We start from the raw sequence: 13,231 nt of genomic DNA, 5'->3' as shown, positions 1-13,231 counted from the left end.
AGTGGGTCGAAGTGTTTAAAAGCTCCCCGACTTCCTATTTAACCTTTTTAGGCATGGTAAATGACATTACTTAACATCTTTACACGTTACATCATTAACTCTTTTATGGATTTGAAAGGTCTTTTAAAAACTTTTTTTGGACTTTGAAAAATTTGTGGGTATTCAATTCTGATTTATTAAGAGTTTTTATAAGTATTAGGGTATTCAATTTGGATTTGTAAAGGGAGATTTTAATTCCATAAAAATCTGAAGGTATTCAAAAAATCTACTAATTCTATAGAATTTATAAAATAGTGGACTCTTGTGGATTGTATAGCCTCAGGTATAAATACCAAAACTCCAAACAAATCCAATGTCTCCACCAAAGATTTTCACAATATTCTTTTTGCAAAGCTGCTTAACATCTAGGTACGTGAAACCTCTTTTCTAGGGTTTCTCCTCTCTGTCATTTTTTCTTGAAATTTGGATCTCCTCTCTCTCGTTTTAATCCTTTTCTTTTCTCTTGAACCTCTCGTTTCAATCCTTTTCTTTTCTCTTGAACATATTGCTATTGTATGTATCCATATTTTGATCATCTATGAATTCTACCATAAGCCCTAGGTTGACTTGAGTAGTATTCTTGTTGTTGTGAAAATAATTAGTTCTTGTTGCTGTGAATAAAGATTTTGAAGTCAAAATAATTCGCCAAAATATTTTGAAGAAAGACAATGCCAAGGTTTGTCCTGAGATTCAAAAGACCTAAGGTGAACAATTAATTTTTTTTTTTTTTTTGATAAATTTAATGTGAATAACAATAATAACAACAAAAAGAAATATATAAAGTTTATGTTACTATTTATAGATTTATAATAGAAAAAAAATTCTAGACCTAAAAACATACAAAAAAAAAAGATAAAAATCTTACACACCAGAAACATGCATATTGTTTATTAGAGGCATAGACTTAGCTTAGCTAGCTAGCTACAAGGATTAGACATATAAGTATAGACCACGTCACTAATTTTCATCATGCTAAGTTTTGGTGAGTTTGGTCTGTGTTCGTGCTTAGCTCATTCGGGCCTACAAATAAATTAGGGAAAAAAAGGGAAAGAGGGCATCAAAATTAAGATCCTCGAATTAGCGAAAATAAAAATATGGTGAAACAGATATGGGTTTGTTAAAGAATAAAAATTCGCCAAAATAATTTGGAGAAAGACAATGCCAGAGCCGGTCCTGAGATTCAAAAGGCCTGAGGCGAACAATTAAAATTTTTTTTTTTTGATAAATTTAATGAGAATAACAATAATAACAACAAAAAGAATATATAAAGGTTATGTTACTATTTATAGATTTATAATAGGAAAAAAATTCTAGATCTAAAAACATACAAAAAGAAGAAAAAATCTTATACACCAGAAACATGCATATTGTTTATTAGAGGCACATGCTTAGCTTAGCATGCTAGCTACAAGGATTAGACATATAAGTATAGACCACGTCATTAATTTTCATCATGCTGAGTTTTGGTGAGTCTGGTCTGTGTTTGTGCTTAGCTTATTTTTTATTTTTATTTTTGAATTTAAAACAGAGGATTAGGCTATATTAGCACCTCGTTAGCGGTCTTTGCGCAGAGCGCCTACCCTCCCCGTAAAGAGGAAGGGACCACTACACCCGGAAACCCACCGCCCGTCCCTCTATTTAATTTTATTGAATAAAAAAGAAAAAAAGTATAAAAGGGGAGAGGGGGACATAAACCAAAACCCCTCCCAAAAACAAAAAAGAACAACCCGAAACAAAAACTTGGGAGTTACTAAGGACACCCAAAAATAAGAACTAACAAAACACAGTCCTTTGGAGGCCAAAAAGCAACAAACCAGAAACCAATGACAGAATCCAGTGCTTCTGCAAAGGTGACTTCAATTACTGAAGTGCATAGCAAGCCAAGTTGCTTTATCAACACCATGTCCCACCAAGACAAGGCACTGATGATACATAATTAAATAGCCGAACAAACAGTAGCCATAGACCCCATTGACCAGCTCATATGAAGAAGGCAATAAGAGAAGAATAAGTCAAGATAAGGTACACCACCCGCAGCAAAGTAGCTCCACAAACTGAGCCAAAACTAGAGCAGCAACTTTCAAATTAAGAGAATAGCAGGGAAAGCTTCCTTTGACGTTGGTCCATAGATTCAAAACCTGGAGACAGCCACTGATCATTCAAAAATTGAAGCGATAGTTGGGAAAACCAGTTAAATCACGGGAATAGGCTGCAATTGCACAAGGAGGACACGAATCCCACCAATGAACTCCCACATTATCCATACCAAAATTAGCTAAGCAATCAGCGACACTATTACCTTCCCAAAAAATATGTGAAACTTTTACATTCTTAGTAGCAAGAGTGGCTCGACAATTAAACCAATCAGTAGTAAGACGTCATGGCAAATCCATATTAAGTGATGAAAGGAAGCGAATCACTAAAGTAGAATCACTTTCAATCCAAATGGAATGCCAACCTTTCTGTGAGGCCAGTTGAATGGCATGAATGACTGCACGCAACTCAGCTTCCAAAGCAGTAGTGACACCAAGATTACCCGCAAAACAACCAAGAACCTGACCCAAATGATCTCGGAAAATGCCCCCACAACCTGCCAAACTAGGAGAGCCACAAGCTGCACCATCTGTGTTGATCTTGATTTGATGAATAGAGGGAGCATGCCACATAACTTCAACAATTCTTGGTGCTTTAGAAGGTCGGCCACTAATACCAATCTGATGCAAAATACAAAGCTCAGTAACTGTATTCTTCATAGTACCGGTACTCAAAAAATTAATCTCATGGAGTTGCATCCAAATAGAATGAAATAATGAACTCGGTAAAAGAATTGAATGCTGAAAACAGAGAGCATTCCTAGCATGCCAAATAGCATAAAAACCAGCTCCGATCATTCCCCACCATAACACAGATAACTGAGAGCTAAAACCAGGGCCGGTCCTGAGATTGTAATGGCTTGAGGCGAAGAATTAAAATGTGACCTCCCGTATATATATATATATATATATATATATATATATATATATATATATATATATATATTTTTGCTTCAAATAACAATACAAAATCATGTATTTTGAATAAAAGTAAATATGAAATTAATAACAAAACAAAAGTATATGAATTTTTATTCCCTACATAAATTTCTGAATTAAATTAGTTAGTCATATGGAAAAAGGAAAAGGAAAGTTTATATAGAAAAAGAAGAAGAAGAAAAAAAAAACAGTGGGCTGGGCCACGGGGTCCAAGAAAAATTGACTTAAGAGATTAAATAAAAAAAAGAGAAGTGAAAACAAGATTGAGAATCTGGGATTCGAACCTTGGTGGGGAGGACGCAAACTGATTAGAGTTCCGCTGGAGCAACATGTCATCCATTGTTTTTAAAAGCAAACAAAATATTTATACTATCTTTAACATATATATCTACAGAAACTACGGAGGCCCCCGAGAGCCGGTGGTCTGAGGCGGCTGCCTCAGGCGGCAACCCTCAGGGCCGCCCCTGCTAAAACCATGATGTACCGGATAAGAAAAGAAAGAGAAAACATCATTGAAAGTACTATGAACCTGAAACAAATCCAAAAGCCTCCTCCAAATAGCAGTTGCAAAAGAACAATGCAAGAAGAGGTGCTCTGCAATCTCAACACTAAGATGGAGGGAGCAGACTGATGACAAATGGTGACCTCAACGTTGTCGAATATCATCAGTAAGCAGCTTTCCATGTAAGTATTTCCATAAAATTACCAAGTTTTAGGACGAAAACTAGAATGCCAAACAAAATGAGCCCATGGAACACGGTTAGGATGTGTGCGCTTAAGATCATATGCAAGAGCATCAGTTAGCCTACCATCCTTTGCAGATTTCCAAACCAACTTGTCCTCCATACCATCCTTACAGGGGAGAACAACCCTGACAATGTCATCCCAAATAGGTGCACAAATTAATTGTAAATTAGTGGGACAAGCCCAGCTACCATTGTCAATGAACTCTGAAAGATTATTTTGAAGTGCTTTAGCTATTGTAGTCGGAATACTCAAACAATCAATGATAGAAGAACCCAACCAATTATGGTGCCAGAAGTCAAGCTTTGTATCAGAACCAATAATCCACTGCAAACCATTCCAAATATCATGAAAGAGAGGATGAAAACCAGGCCAAATGGAAGAACGCTTACAGTAAGTGCATGGTTGCCCCAATCTATTGAAAAAACGATGGTGTAAAAATATCGAAGCCATGGAAGAAGAAGTTAAAACATCCCAAAATTTCTTCAAGAGAAATGCCTTATTAAGAACCGGGAAATTCTTGAGACCAAGCCCTCCTTCATTGACAGGAGAACAACATTTGATCCATGCAATAGTAGAATAACCACTAGTAAGCACATTTCCTGTCCAAACAAATTTCTTTACCCACCGTCGTAAATCTAATAACACTGTCTGAGGCCAGGCATAAATAAAAAAACTATGAAAGAGCATGTTGTTAATCACTGAATTAACAAGAACTACCCGACCAGCCATAGAAAGAGCGCTTCCACACCATTGTGAGAAACGACTTTTTACCCTATCAGCAAGCCCTTGAAAGTAAAGCCGCTTTGGGCGACCAATGAAAATCGGAACCCCCATATAAGTAAAGGGAAGCTTACCAATTGGAATGTCTAACCATTTAGAAATCAATGATCACCGACGAGTAGTTGATTTACCAAGAAAAACCGAATTAGGAAAAACAATTGGAAAGAGGGCATCAAAATTAAGACTCGAATTAGCGAAAATAAAAATATGGTGAAACAAATATGGGTTTGTTAAAGAATAAAAATTCGCCAAAATAATTTGGAGAAAGACAATGGTCACAATGCAAAAGGCTTGAATTCTGAACATATGAAAGTACACGTTTTAGTGTCTTGTTGGAGTTCATGTACTAATTTGATGACTTCAAAAGTTCAAATTATAGCAATCTACTGGTCTATAGTTCAAACACTACTACTAATAAATACTTTTTATGTTTTTCTAGAGTCATGTCTATCACAATAAATTTATGTGTAATTCTTAGCATTCGCACCACATTGATAATTTTTTTGATAAAAAAGAGGTCAGAATTTTTATTGAACTATAGAAGAATGCAACGACAAGATGCAAAAATGCATACATAAAGAAACTAAACAATATGAAAGGAACATATGCACAAAATGCATCAAAAATACAAGGAAATTAAAGGAGCAATAGCAGCAGCGTCTAAAAGTAGAGATGATTTTACAATACGGATTGCAGCCATGTAGCGAATTGAATAGTTGGTGGTTTGACTACCCATGCAAATTCAACGCACAAAATGACAAAAGTCAATTTGGTGTAGACCAAAGGGCAATCTTCCACCCAAAGATCAAAGCCGGCCAAGATTGTCAAAACATGGCCGTGTTTGCAGACGATCTTTCACAAACAAATACCATAGACATGGGTCTCGAATACAATACCAGTAACGCACAGGAGCCCCAAGTCAATCTAGCAAGTGATAAACATCCTACCAAAGATAGTGGGCAGCAGTCCAAGCCCAAACCCCACCAGGATCCCAGATCTGGACCCATTTGCAAAACCCGCCCATATCCCAGATTTGGATCCTTCTACATAGCCGCCAACGCGATCCTTGACCGCCAGCCCAACACCACCGCTGGTTCGATCCCTGACCGCTAGCCCACCAACGACATGGAGAATTCGAAAAAAAAGATCGGACCAACCTACATAAACAAAACTAGAATCCAATATCACAGGATCCCACAATCCCTAAACAGCCAAGCTCGAAGAGGATACCCAGTTTTATATAAAATTATTAGTTTCACCATTTCCCATTAATGCCCTAGGGTATCCTGCAAAGCTCTTATCTTCCCCGAGCTTCGCAGTCCCTAATTCTACTAAAAGCTTGTATATGTTGTGCAAACTCAATTCGAAACCAAATTTCTCGCACAACAACTCATGAAATAGTCTCAATATTCAAAATTCAATACTTAAATAAACATTGAATTTCAAAAATTAATTAAGAAAATTTCAGGCCTTCACATAAATATATATATACGTAGTCATTCACGCAGGAATGACCACTAACACCAACTATAGTTCATACGTACTAAAACCAAGAAATTCATTTTATACTTAAATTCATTTTCTTACCTGTGAGCCGTAGCCCTATGAACTGTAGTCGATCGAGTTCATATTATTTCAAACAAATCTTTATTTTCGAAAACGATTTACAATTATCAATCAATTCCGACAATTAATTAACTCGGTTCGTAATTGAACCACATGAGATTTACTCACCTCTAAACCCTGCTGCGTCTTCTCTTATAGCCGAGATCACACAATCAACAAATGTTCGCCCAAAACAATTCCATCAAACACCTAATCACATACAATCTCAACTTAGCACATAATTCACAAAAACAAAATTATACGATGATCCAACGGTTGGATCCTCATCCGAGACCACAAAAAGTCATCGGAACACTTATACGATCAATATATCAAATCTACAAGTCGATCGGACGGCCGGAACCTCTCGGATCGAAAACCGATCGAACAGAAAACCCTAAAACTTTGAAAATTCATAACTTGCTCATACGATTTCCAAAAATTACAAACTATATATCGAAATGATCGTATCGATGTGTAGATTAAAAAGAGGAACATAAACTGTTCCTGGGGTGGACGGAACCAGCCGGAAAACACCACCACAGTGGCGGCGCCACCGCCGCCGGCCCAAAGTCAAAATTTGACAAAACTTTCTAAACAAAAGATCTTCATCTCAACTCCAATTACAACTTTCATAACTAGCACAAAGTCTGAATAAAAGCCATTTGGCCGGAATTTACCTCGCAAGTTTTGAAAACCGATGAACCCTAGATTCTCAATCTTCCAAATTCGAGCTCCACAGGTTGAATCGTTGCAAGCCACCTTGGGAGAAAGCTTCTACGTCCTCTGGGCTTCAAAAGCCCCCAAGAATCACTGCCTGAGGTGGTCAGAATCGTGAGCTCCGATCTGGGCGATTTGCAGCGCCACCGCCTATCTTTCCGACCTTGTAGCGCAGTGCACGAGCCAACCCATGCCGTGAAACTTCCCAGACTTGGATATGGGACTGAGGCGAAGAGAATGGAAGAAACGATTCGTCGATTGGTGGCCGGAGGAGGGAGAACGAAGCTGGCGAAGTCGGGTGGGCGAAACTGGGCTCAGGACAGAAGAGAGAGAAAAGTTTCCCATTTTGGAAACTTGATATTTTCTGATTTTTTTTTTCCGGATTCTTCCCCAAAATGGAAACTTTTTCCAATGACCATAACTTCTTCATACGAACTCCGATTCTCGCGTTCCGCATATCCATGAACTCGTATCGACGCGCTCTACGACTTTCATGAAGGACGTTCTAGCAGAATCTAAACGTATAAAAAGTCAACCCTTGAATCAAAGCATTCCGAGCGAATAATTGTCCGAAACACTTCCGCTCCACACTCGAACCATGAAATCGTACCAACGAACACTTATTAATTCTAGGAAACATTTAGCAATTAATAACGAATTTCCGGGGTCTTACAATTTTATTAACTCATCAAGACATGGCTTGACCGTAGTACAAAAAAATTTATCCATCTAGACCCCTAGGCGCTAGTCGGGCCGCTAGTCCTCGGGCTACCACCAGACTAGCGTCTAGCTATTTTTAGAACCTTGCTAACCCTTACATGATTGACGGCACATATAATTCTTCCCATCACGTGACCACCATGTGGTATGTGGATATACACTGCTATGTACGGAAAAGTGAAAACCTTCTAATGTTTTGCTTTGCGAATAAGAATGGCAGCTTGTAATTTTTTTGAAATATAAAAATAGTATTGTAAAATCGGATGCTTATTTGGGTTTAATGGGCCGACCACTGCTTTCCTTACGAGCACTATTTGGACGAATTCTGCACTTATGAGTCAACAACCCTGTTGGGTTTAATATTATACATATATCTAAAGCTCGGTTAACTATTCATCACTGTGCAAAATGAAGTGGCGTTTTTGCCCTTGCTGTCTCCTTCAATTACAAGTTTGCCATTCTTCCTCACGCTTCTTACGCGATCGTTTTTGTTTTAGTCTGACGGTGGTGTTTTACAATAGAAGAGACTGGAGTAGTGGAAGGCGATAATATACTGTTGGAATCGGGAGAGCGGGAGAAGAGGTTAGTCTGCATTTTGTTTGGATCGATCTTGAAAGCTTCGCTATCGAAGGTATTGTTTCCCATATTTCTATGTTTTTTCGTTTTGACTGGATTTTTTGTTGTTCTGTTCTGATTTGTGTTATTGATTGTGGGTATCGGAAATTGGGAATTGAGTTATGTTGGGTTGTGGTTAGGGGCTTGATTTTGTTTGATTAGCTTTTACGGTTAGGGTTACTGAATTGGGGGTTTTCTTGGGTGATTGAATTTGACTTCTAATTTCAGAGTTTCGATTCCGAGTTTGTTGAAAAGCTGGGAATTGAGTTTTGTCGCTTTGCTGTGTTTATGCTTAAATAAAGAGTTGGCTAATACGATTAGTTGAAATGGTAATTGAAGTGAAGTTTTGTAATATGGCAGTGTCCTTTTTTTTTTTTTTTGGATAATAATATGGTAGTCTCCTTTCTACCCATATATATCAGTATATGTGTTCGATCTCTTTCACCAAAGAGTCTAAATAGCAACATTTAATGGTGATGTCTGTTCTTAAAATAAGAAATAGAAGAATGAGTAAACATGTCCTGCAGGAAAATGCAATTGATTGAGAGTATTTGGTTGAAATTTGGGATTTTGAGTTATGGATTTGATGTAAGGTTTTTGATTTTGATGGTAGATCGTTGGGGTAAGAAAAAGAAGAGGAGAGATTGAAGATTTTGGTAGACTTTTGGAGGAAGGTTTGGGTTTGTCTTCGAAGAGGTTGCTAGGTTTTCGAAGAGTTATGTGTTCAATTTGGGTATATCTTTGGTAACATGAAAGAAGATGTCAAAATTGTTTGAACTTTAAACATTTAGTATTGAAAAAGATAAAATTTGAAAGGAAGCTATTTCTGCAATGTTGGTTTTAGTTTTGAGTTTAGGATCATTTTCTGGACTTTGCCCTCAAACTAAATCTGTGAATTTCAACTGGTGAGTTTTCTCTCCAAACTATTTTGCCGCTATGATTAGTAAAAATATATTCTCTATTACTTCTCCACTTTCTTCACATTAAAAATATGTGATCATGTATCTAACTTTGTTAGTTTTCATTGAAAGTAAATTGTATTCCTCCAGTTAGATGGATATTGATAAAAACATGACATATAAGCATTTCAATGATTTCATGTTGTGTTAAATTCTGGGATACAGAATTCTGGATCACTGGAACTTCATGTGCCACTGTAGCTTGCAGACACGCTTGGCAAACAAGTCTATTTTATCACTGGTCAAAATGGGGTTTCAGATGCCAAAATCAAAGTATAAAACTTTCGAGCAGAATTACATATCAGAGTTGCCAGAGCTGCGCATCGACAAGCAAAACTCATAAAGAGCTTCAGGGCCATTTCCTCATATCTTTAAGATCATAGTTATATTAGGATTGAAGAACAGCAGACTTGATGAAAACCTATCTATACTGACATTCCAATTTAATAGAGTTTAGTGGTCTACATTTGTCACTGTATTATAGATGATGAATAAAAGTTCGAATAATGATACTATATTTGTTTTTGTGTTTGAGGTAGAGCTGTGAATGAATAAATCAAAGTTCAAATGTGAATAAGAAGATCTCAGTAAATTCTACGCCTTGAAAAGCCTACTTCTCTCAATTAGACATTCTGCTTATTCTTTACTTCGGGTTTAGGGTTGAATAGAGTAAATTGAGAAAAGCATGTACAACAACTGTACTTTTTGTTAATGTATAACCTGCTGTTGCTGTTTAGGGTTTAGGGATGTTGAAAAGTAAACTTTGAGAAGTTATAACTAGAGAAAGACCTACAATACATAAGTTTAATGATTATTCAATGTCTTTGTATTTGAAGCAGGTGAAGCTTGCAAAAATCCAAAAAGCAAATTACTTTGTTAACTTGGGACAACAATAGAGAATGGATCATAGTAGCTAAAATTTTTTCTTTTTCGATATAATTAGGATGGACATATGTCTGGTTTATTACTTTTTTTCACAACCGCCATATAACTTTTGGTTTCTGGTTTATCTTCCTTTTACCAAGACCTGTTTTCATGTATTTATGTGCAGCTACATCGTATAAGTAATTCTACTGATGGAGTCTTCACCATCAGTTGCTTTCTTAGTTGATTAACATACATTCTGCTATGTAATGTTATAAGATCAATAATCTATTAAAGCAATTCCTCTTTTGAACAACCTCCACCAATAACTTTAGCTAATAAACTTCAATTATCCCAATAACATATAACAGTAATTCCCGCAACAAAGTGCGGGCAAATTTGCTAGTATTATCTAAAGTATAACTATTTTTCTTAAAAAAACAGAAGCCCTGCCACGAAAAAGACGAGAGATCGATGATGGGGCCGCCAGAGTAATTGGTATTCTCGAAATTAGGTTTTCAATCAGCTTTATTAAAATTTCTGCCAGTTAAACACAACTGTTGCATCCTATTGTTTTAGATACGTCGGAGAGTATAAATTAGATACTTGCTTATGTTTATATTTCCTTGCAGTTGTGATTAAGAAATGTATTAGTCTAATATCCTCATGAAGAAATTAGTCGCGATGCTCTCTCTTTCTCTAGAGAGAAAAACCCTAAGGCTGCCACCTGCCTTGATTGGAGGCGGCGGTACTGCAAATCTATTGACTCTTGGCATAGAGGTTTTCCGGCTACGCAGTGGCTCGGTTAATTGGGGCTGGAAAGGTGGCGGCTCGCCTCTTTCTTCTCTTCTACTTGGTGGCGACGGCGAATGGTTTCGTCGATGCCCCATGATGGCGGTGTCAAGCGGCGCTGGGCCGTTCAATCTGGGCGAGGTCGTATGGGAACTGGTTGAAGGCTGGGGTCGAGGCAATCTGGGTTCAGATCCGACCAAGGACATTTTGGAGAAGGACGACGTCGGTGATTATGGGGGACTTTTCTGGTCTGATTTTGTTTTGATTGCCGGCGGTCATGGTGATGAGGTCGAGAGGCCATGGGTCCGATGCGGCATCGGCGTCTTCCAGATTGGGTTGTCTCTGACCGTGGGCGTTGGCGGTGGCGTTACAAGTAGTAGTGGTAGCTTTTGCGCCGGTGCTGATGCTGACGCTTGGGCATGCGGCGTCTCAGGTGCTAGAGCGTCAAGGCTGAGTGGCTGGGCTCCACACAGCAAGTTGGGCCTGATGGTGGATGTTGGGGAGGCTAGGGTTTCTCCTAACGTGGCTTGCTGGGCTCTAGGGTTTACCCAAATTGGGCCTTGGAGGTGGTTGATTTCGCCAGGGTTATGGGTCCATTTTGGGTCGTCTTCTGGTGCAGAGGATAATGTAGAAGGTGGTCTGACACCTTCTACTGCTATTTTAATTTAATTTCTTTTTGGGTCGCAAAAACCAGTGCCTTAGTTGTTACCATTTTTTTTGTCTGGAGGATGGTTTGTCATCCTCTGCTTCGAGGTTTCTGGTTTTTGTTAGAATAATGGTGCGTGGATTTCCTAAAAGGTGGGTGTACTCGGGACTATCTGGGATGTTATTCGTTAGAATAGGGTTTTGGTGATTCTAAGGAACGATTGCTTTCTGTCGACCCCATAGGGTTGCTTCGTTTTTGTACTGCTTGCTGAATCTAATGAAAGGGCTGACCTATTTGCGTTCAAAAAAAATATTTCTGACAGGACCCGCCCCGAATTTCACCCTGAAATCCGAAGTGGACCTGCGGGGCCCACCTTAGAAGAAATTTTGCCAAAAATTAGGCAGAACTTCCCCTAAAGTGGACAACCCAAAACCTGTAGAAAGAGAATTTACACTTCTAAATCACCCATCCTTATTCTCTTGGAGCCACCCTGCTCCCCCAAACAACATCAACCAAATTCACAACACACAAATCTCAACTTAATAACCTTAATTCCGCAGGTAATCAGAGCAATACTAATAGAAATGTAAATGAGGAAAACCTAATTCAAGGCAATCGCGGAAGCCATACTGTTGACTATGCCTCGACTCCATGTACGCCCGACCTCAACTAATTTCTCCTGCACACTGGGCATTTGAAACCGAAAGGCCCAGGGGAAAGTACATAAAAACGTTAGCGTGAGTGGACAAAAATAAACAAGTTAAAACCAAATGTATTTTATACTTTCCCACATTTATTTCTTTAAAAATCCCGATGCATGCAACAATTTAAAGAAACACAACTTTAGTTCAGCTCAAGAAAACCGACTAGCCCCGCTAGCCACAACCAAGCAAAGAGGAAAGAACTCTGATACTCAAGAAAATAAGACCAGCCCCGCTGGTTAAGGGAATCGGACTAGACCCCGCTAGCCCAGCAATAATATAATGAGTAGGGGAAGATGATAGCCATACGAATAAGCCACTCAGGCTTGGGTGATAGCCTCCCAGGCTAAAGAACTCCCATAACTCCCGTAATATACCCTTACGCCACTAAGTGTAGCGATAGGATACTGGGCTACAGAATTACTGTCACAGAGACAGTAACCTGCGCCACAAAGGCGGAAGGGCTACGGTGATCCCATCACCGCGCCACAAAGGCGGAAAATCAATGCTAGCATGATAAAATCACCCCTCAGTATGGCACAGGGAAACATAACCGAAAACCAAGTAAATCCATAAATACATAAGGCTTCCCCAACTCTAGCAAATGAATTTCCAACGACGTGTCCCACACGCCAAGAGTATCATCATGATTCGAAACAAAACCAATTCCAAAATCATCATCAAGGCATTCCCAATGCCAAAACCGAAAGTCGATAAACAAACAAGAAATAATTCCATCGAAATCTCATTCCGAAAATCTTTCGGAGATCTCAAATCGGTGAATGAAAAATAAATATGAAATTCCGGAAATCACCTCGGACAAGAATTCATTGAAAATCACAATATCAGAATTTCAAATAATAATTATAATCAATTTCTGAAAATCAATTCATATTCTCAAAAACAACTCATAAATCCAAATCCGAGCATAATAAGTTCATATCCGAAACTCATGAAAAATCAATGTCAAATTATAATCCAAGACAAAATATCATGCTCGATAAATAAAAC

At 38.3% G+C, this 13,231-nt stretch overlaps 1 protein-coding gene across 1 annotated transcript; it reads right to left on the bottom strand.

The window, feature by feature from the left end:
• Positions 1 to 1,664: 1,664 nt before the first annotated feature.
• Positions 1,665 to 2,955, bottom strand: LOC133732442 (uncharacterized). Its single transcript, XM_062159990.1, has 2 exons — positions 2,498 to 2,955; positions 1,665 to 2,177 (listed from the first exon to the last, which is right to left on the bottom strand). Exons 1-2 carry the CDS (start codon positions 2,928 to 2,930, stop codon positions 2,125 to 2,127), a joined length of 486 nt encoding a protein of 161 aa, XP_062015974.1. The 5' UTR covers positions 2,931 to 2,955; the 3' UTR covers positions 1,665 to 2,124.
• Between the last annotated feature and the right edge of the window lie 10,276 nt (positions 2,956 to 13,231).

Source organism: Rosa rugosa, chromosome 2 (assembly GCF_958449725.1).
Source record: "Rosa rugosa chromosome 2, drRosRugo1.1, whole genome shotgun sequence".
NCBI classification, from domain to species: Eukaryota; Viridiplantae; Streptophyta; class Magnoliopsida; order Rosales; family Rosaceae; genus Rosa; species Rosa rugosa.
Note: the sequence above shows the minus strand (reverse complement) of the source record. Positions and strands in the feature narration are given on the sequence as shown.

Bases quoted from the DNA above. Each gene is read 5' to 3' on its own strand.
- LOC133732442 (XM_062159990.1), bottom strand. From the start codon at position 2,930: ATGATCGGAGCTGGTTTTTATGCTATTTGGCATGCTAGGAATGCTCTC. The intron at 2,178-2,497 runs GTTGGCATTCCA...GGCTGTCTCCAG, and splicing joins TCAACTGGCCTCACAGAAAG to GTTTTGAATCTATGGACCAA.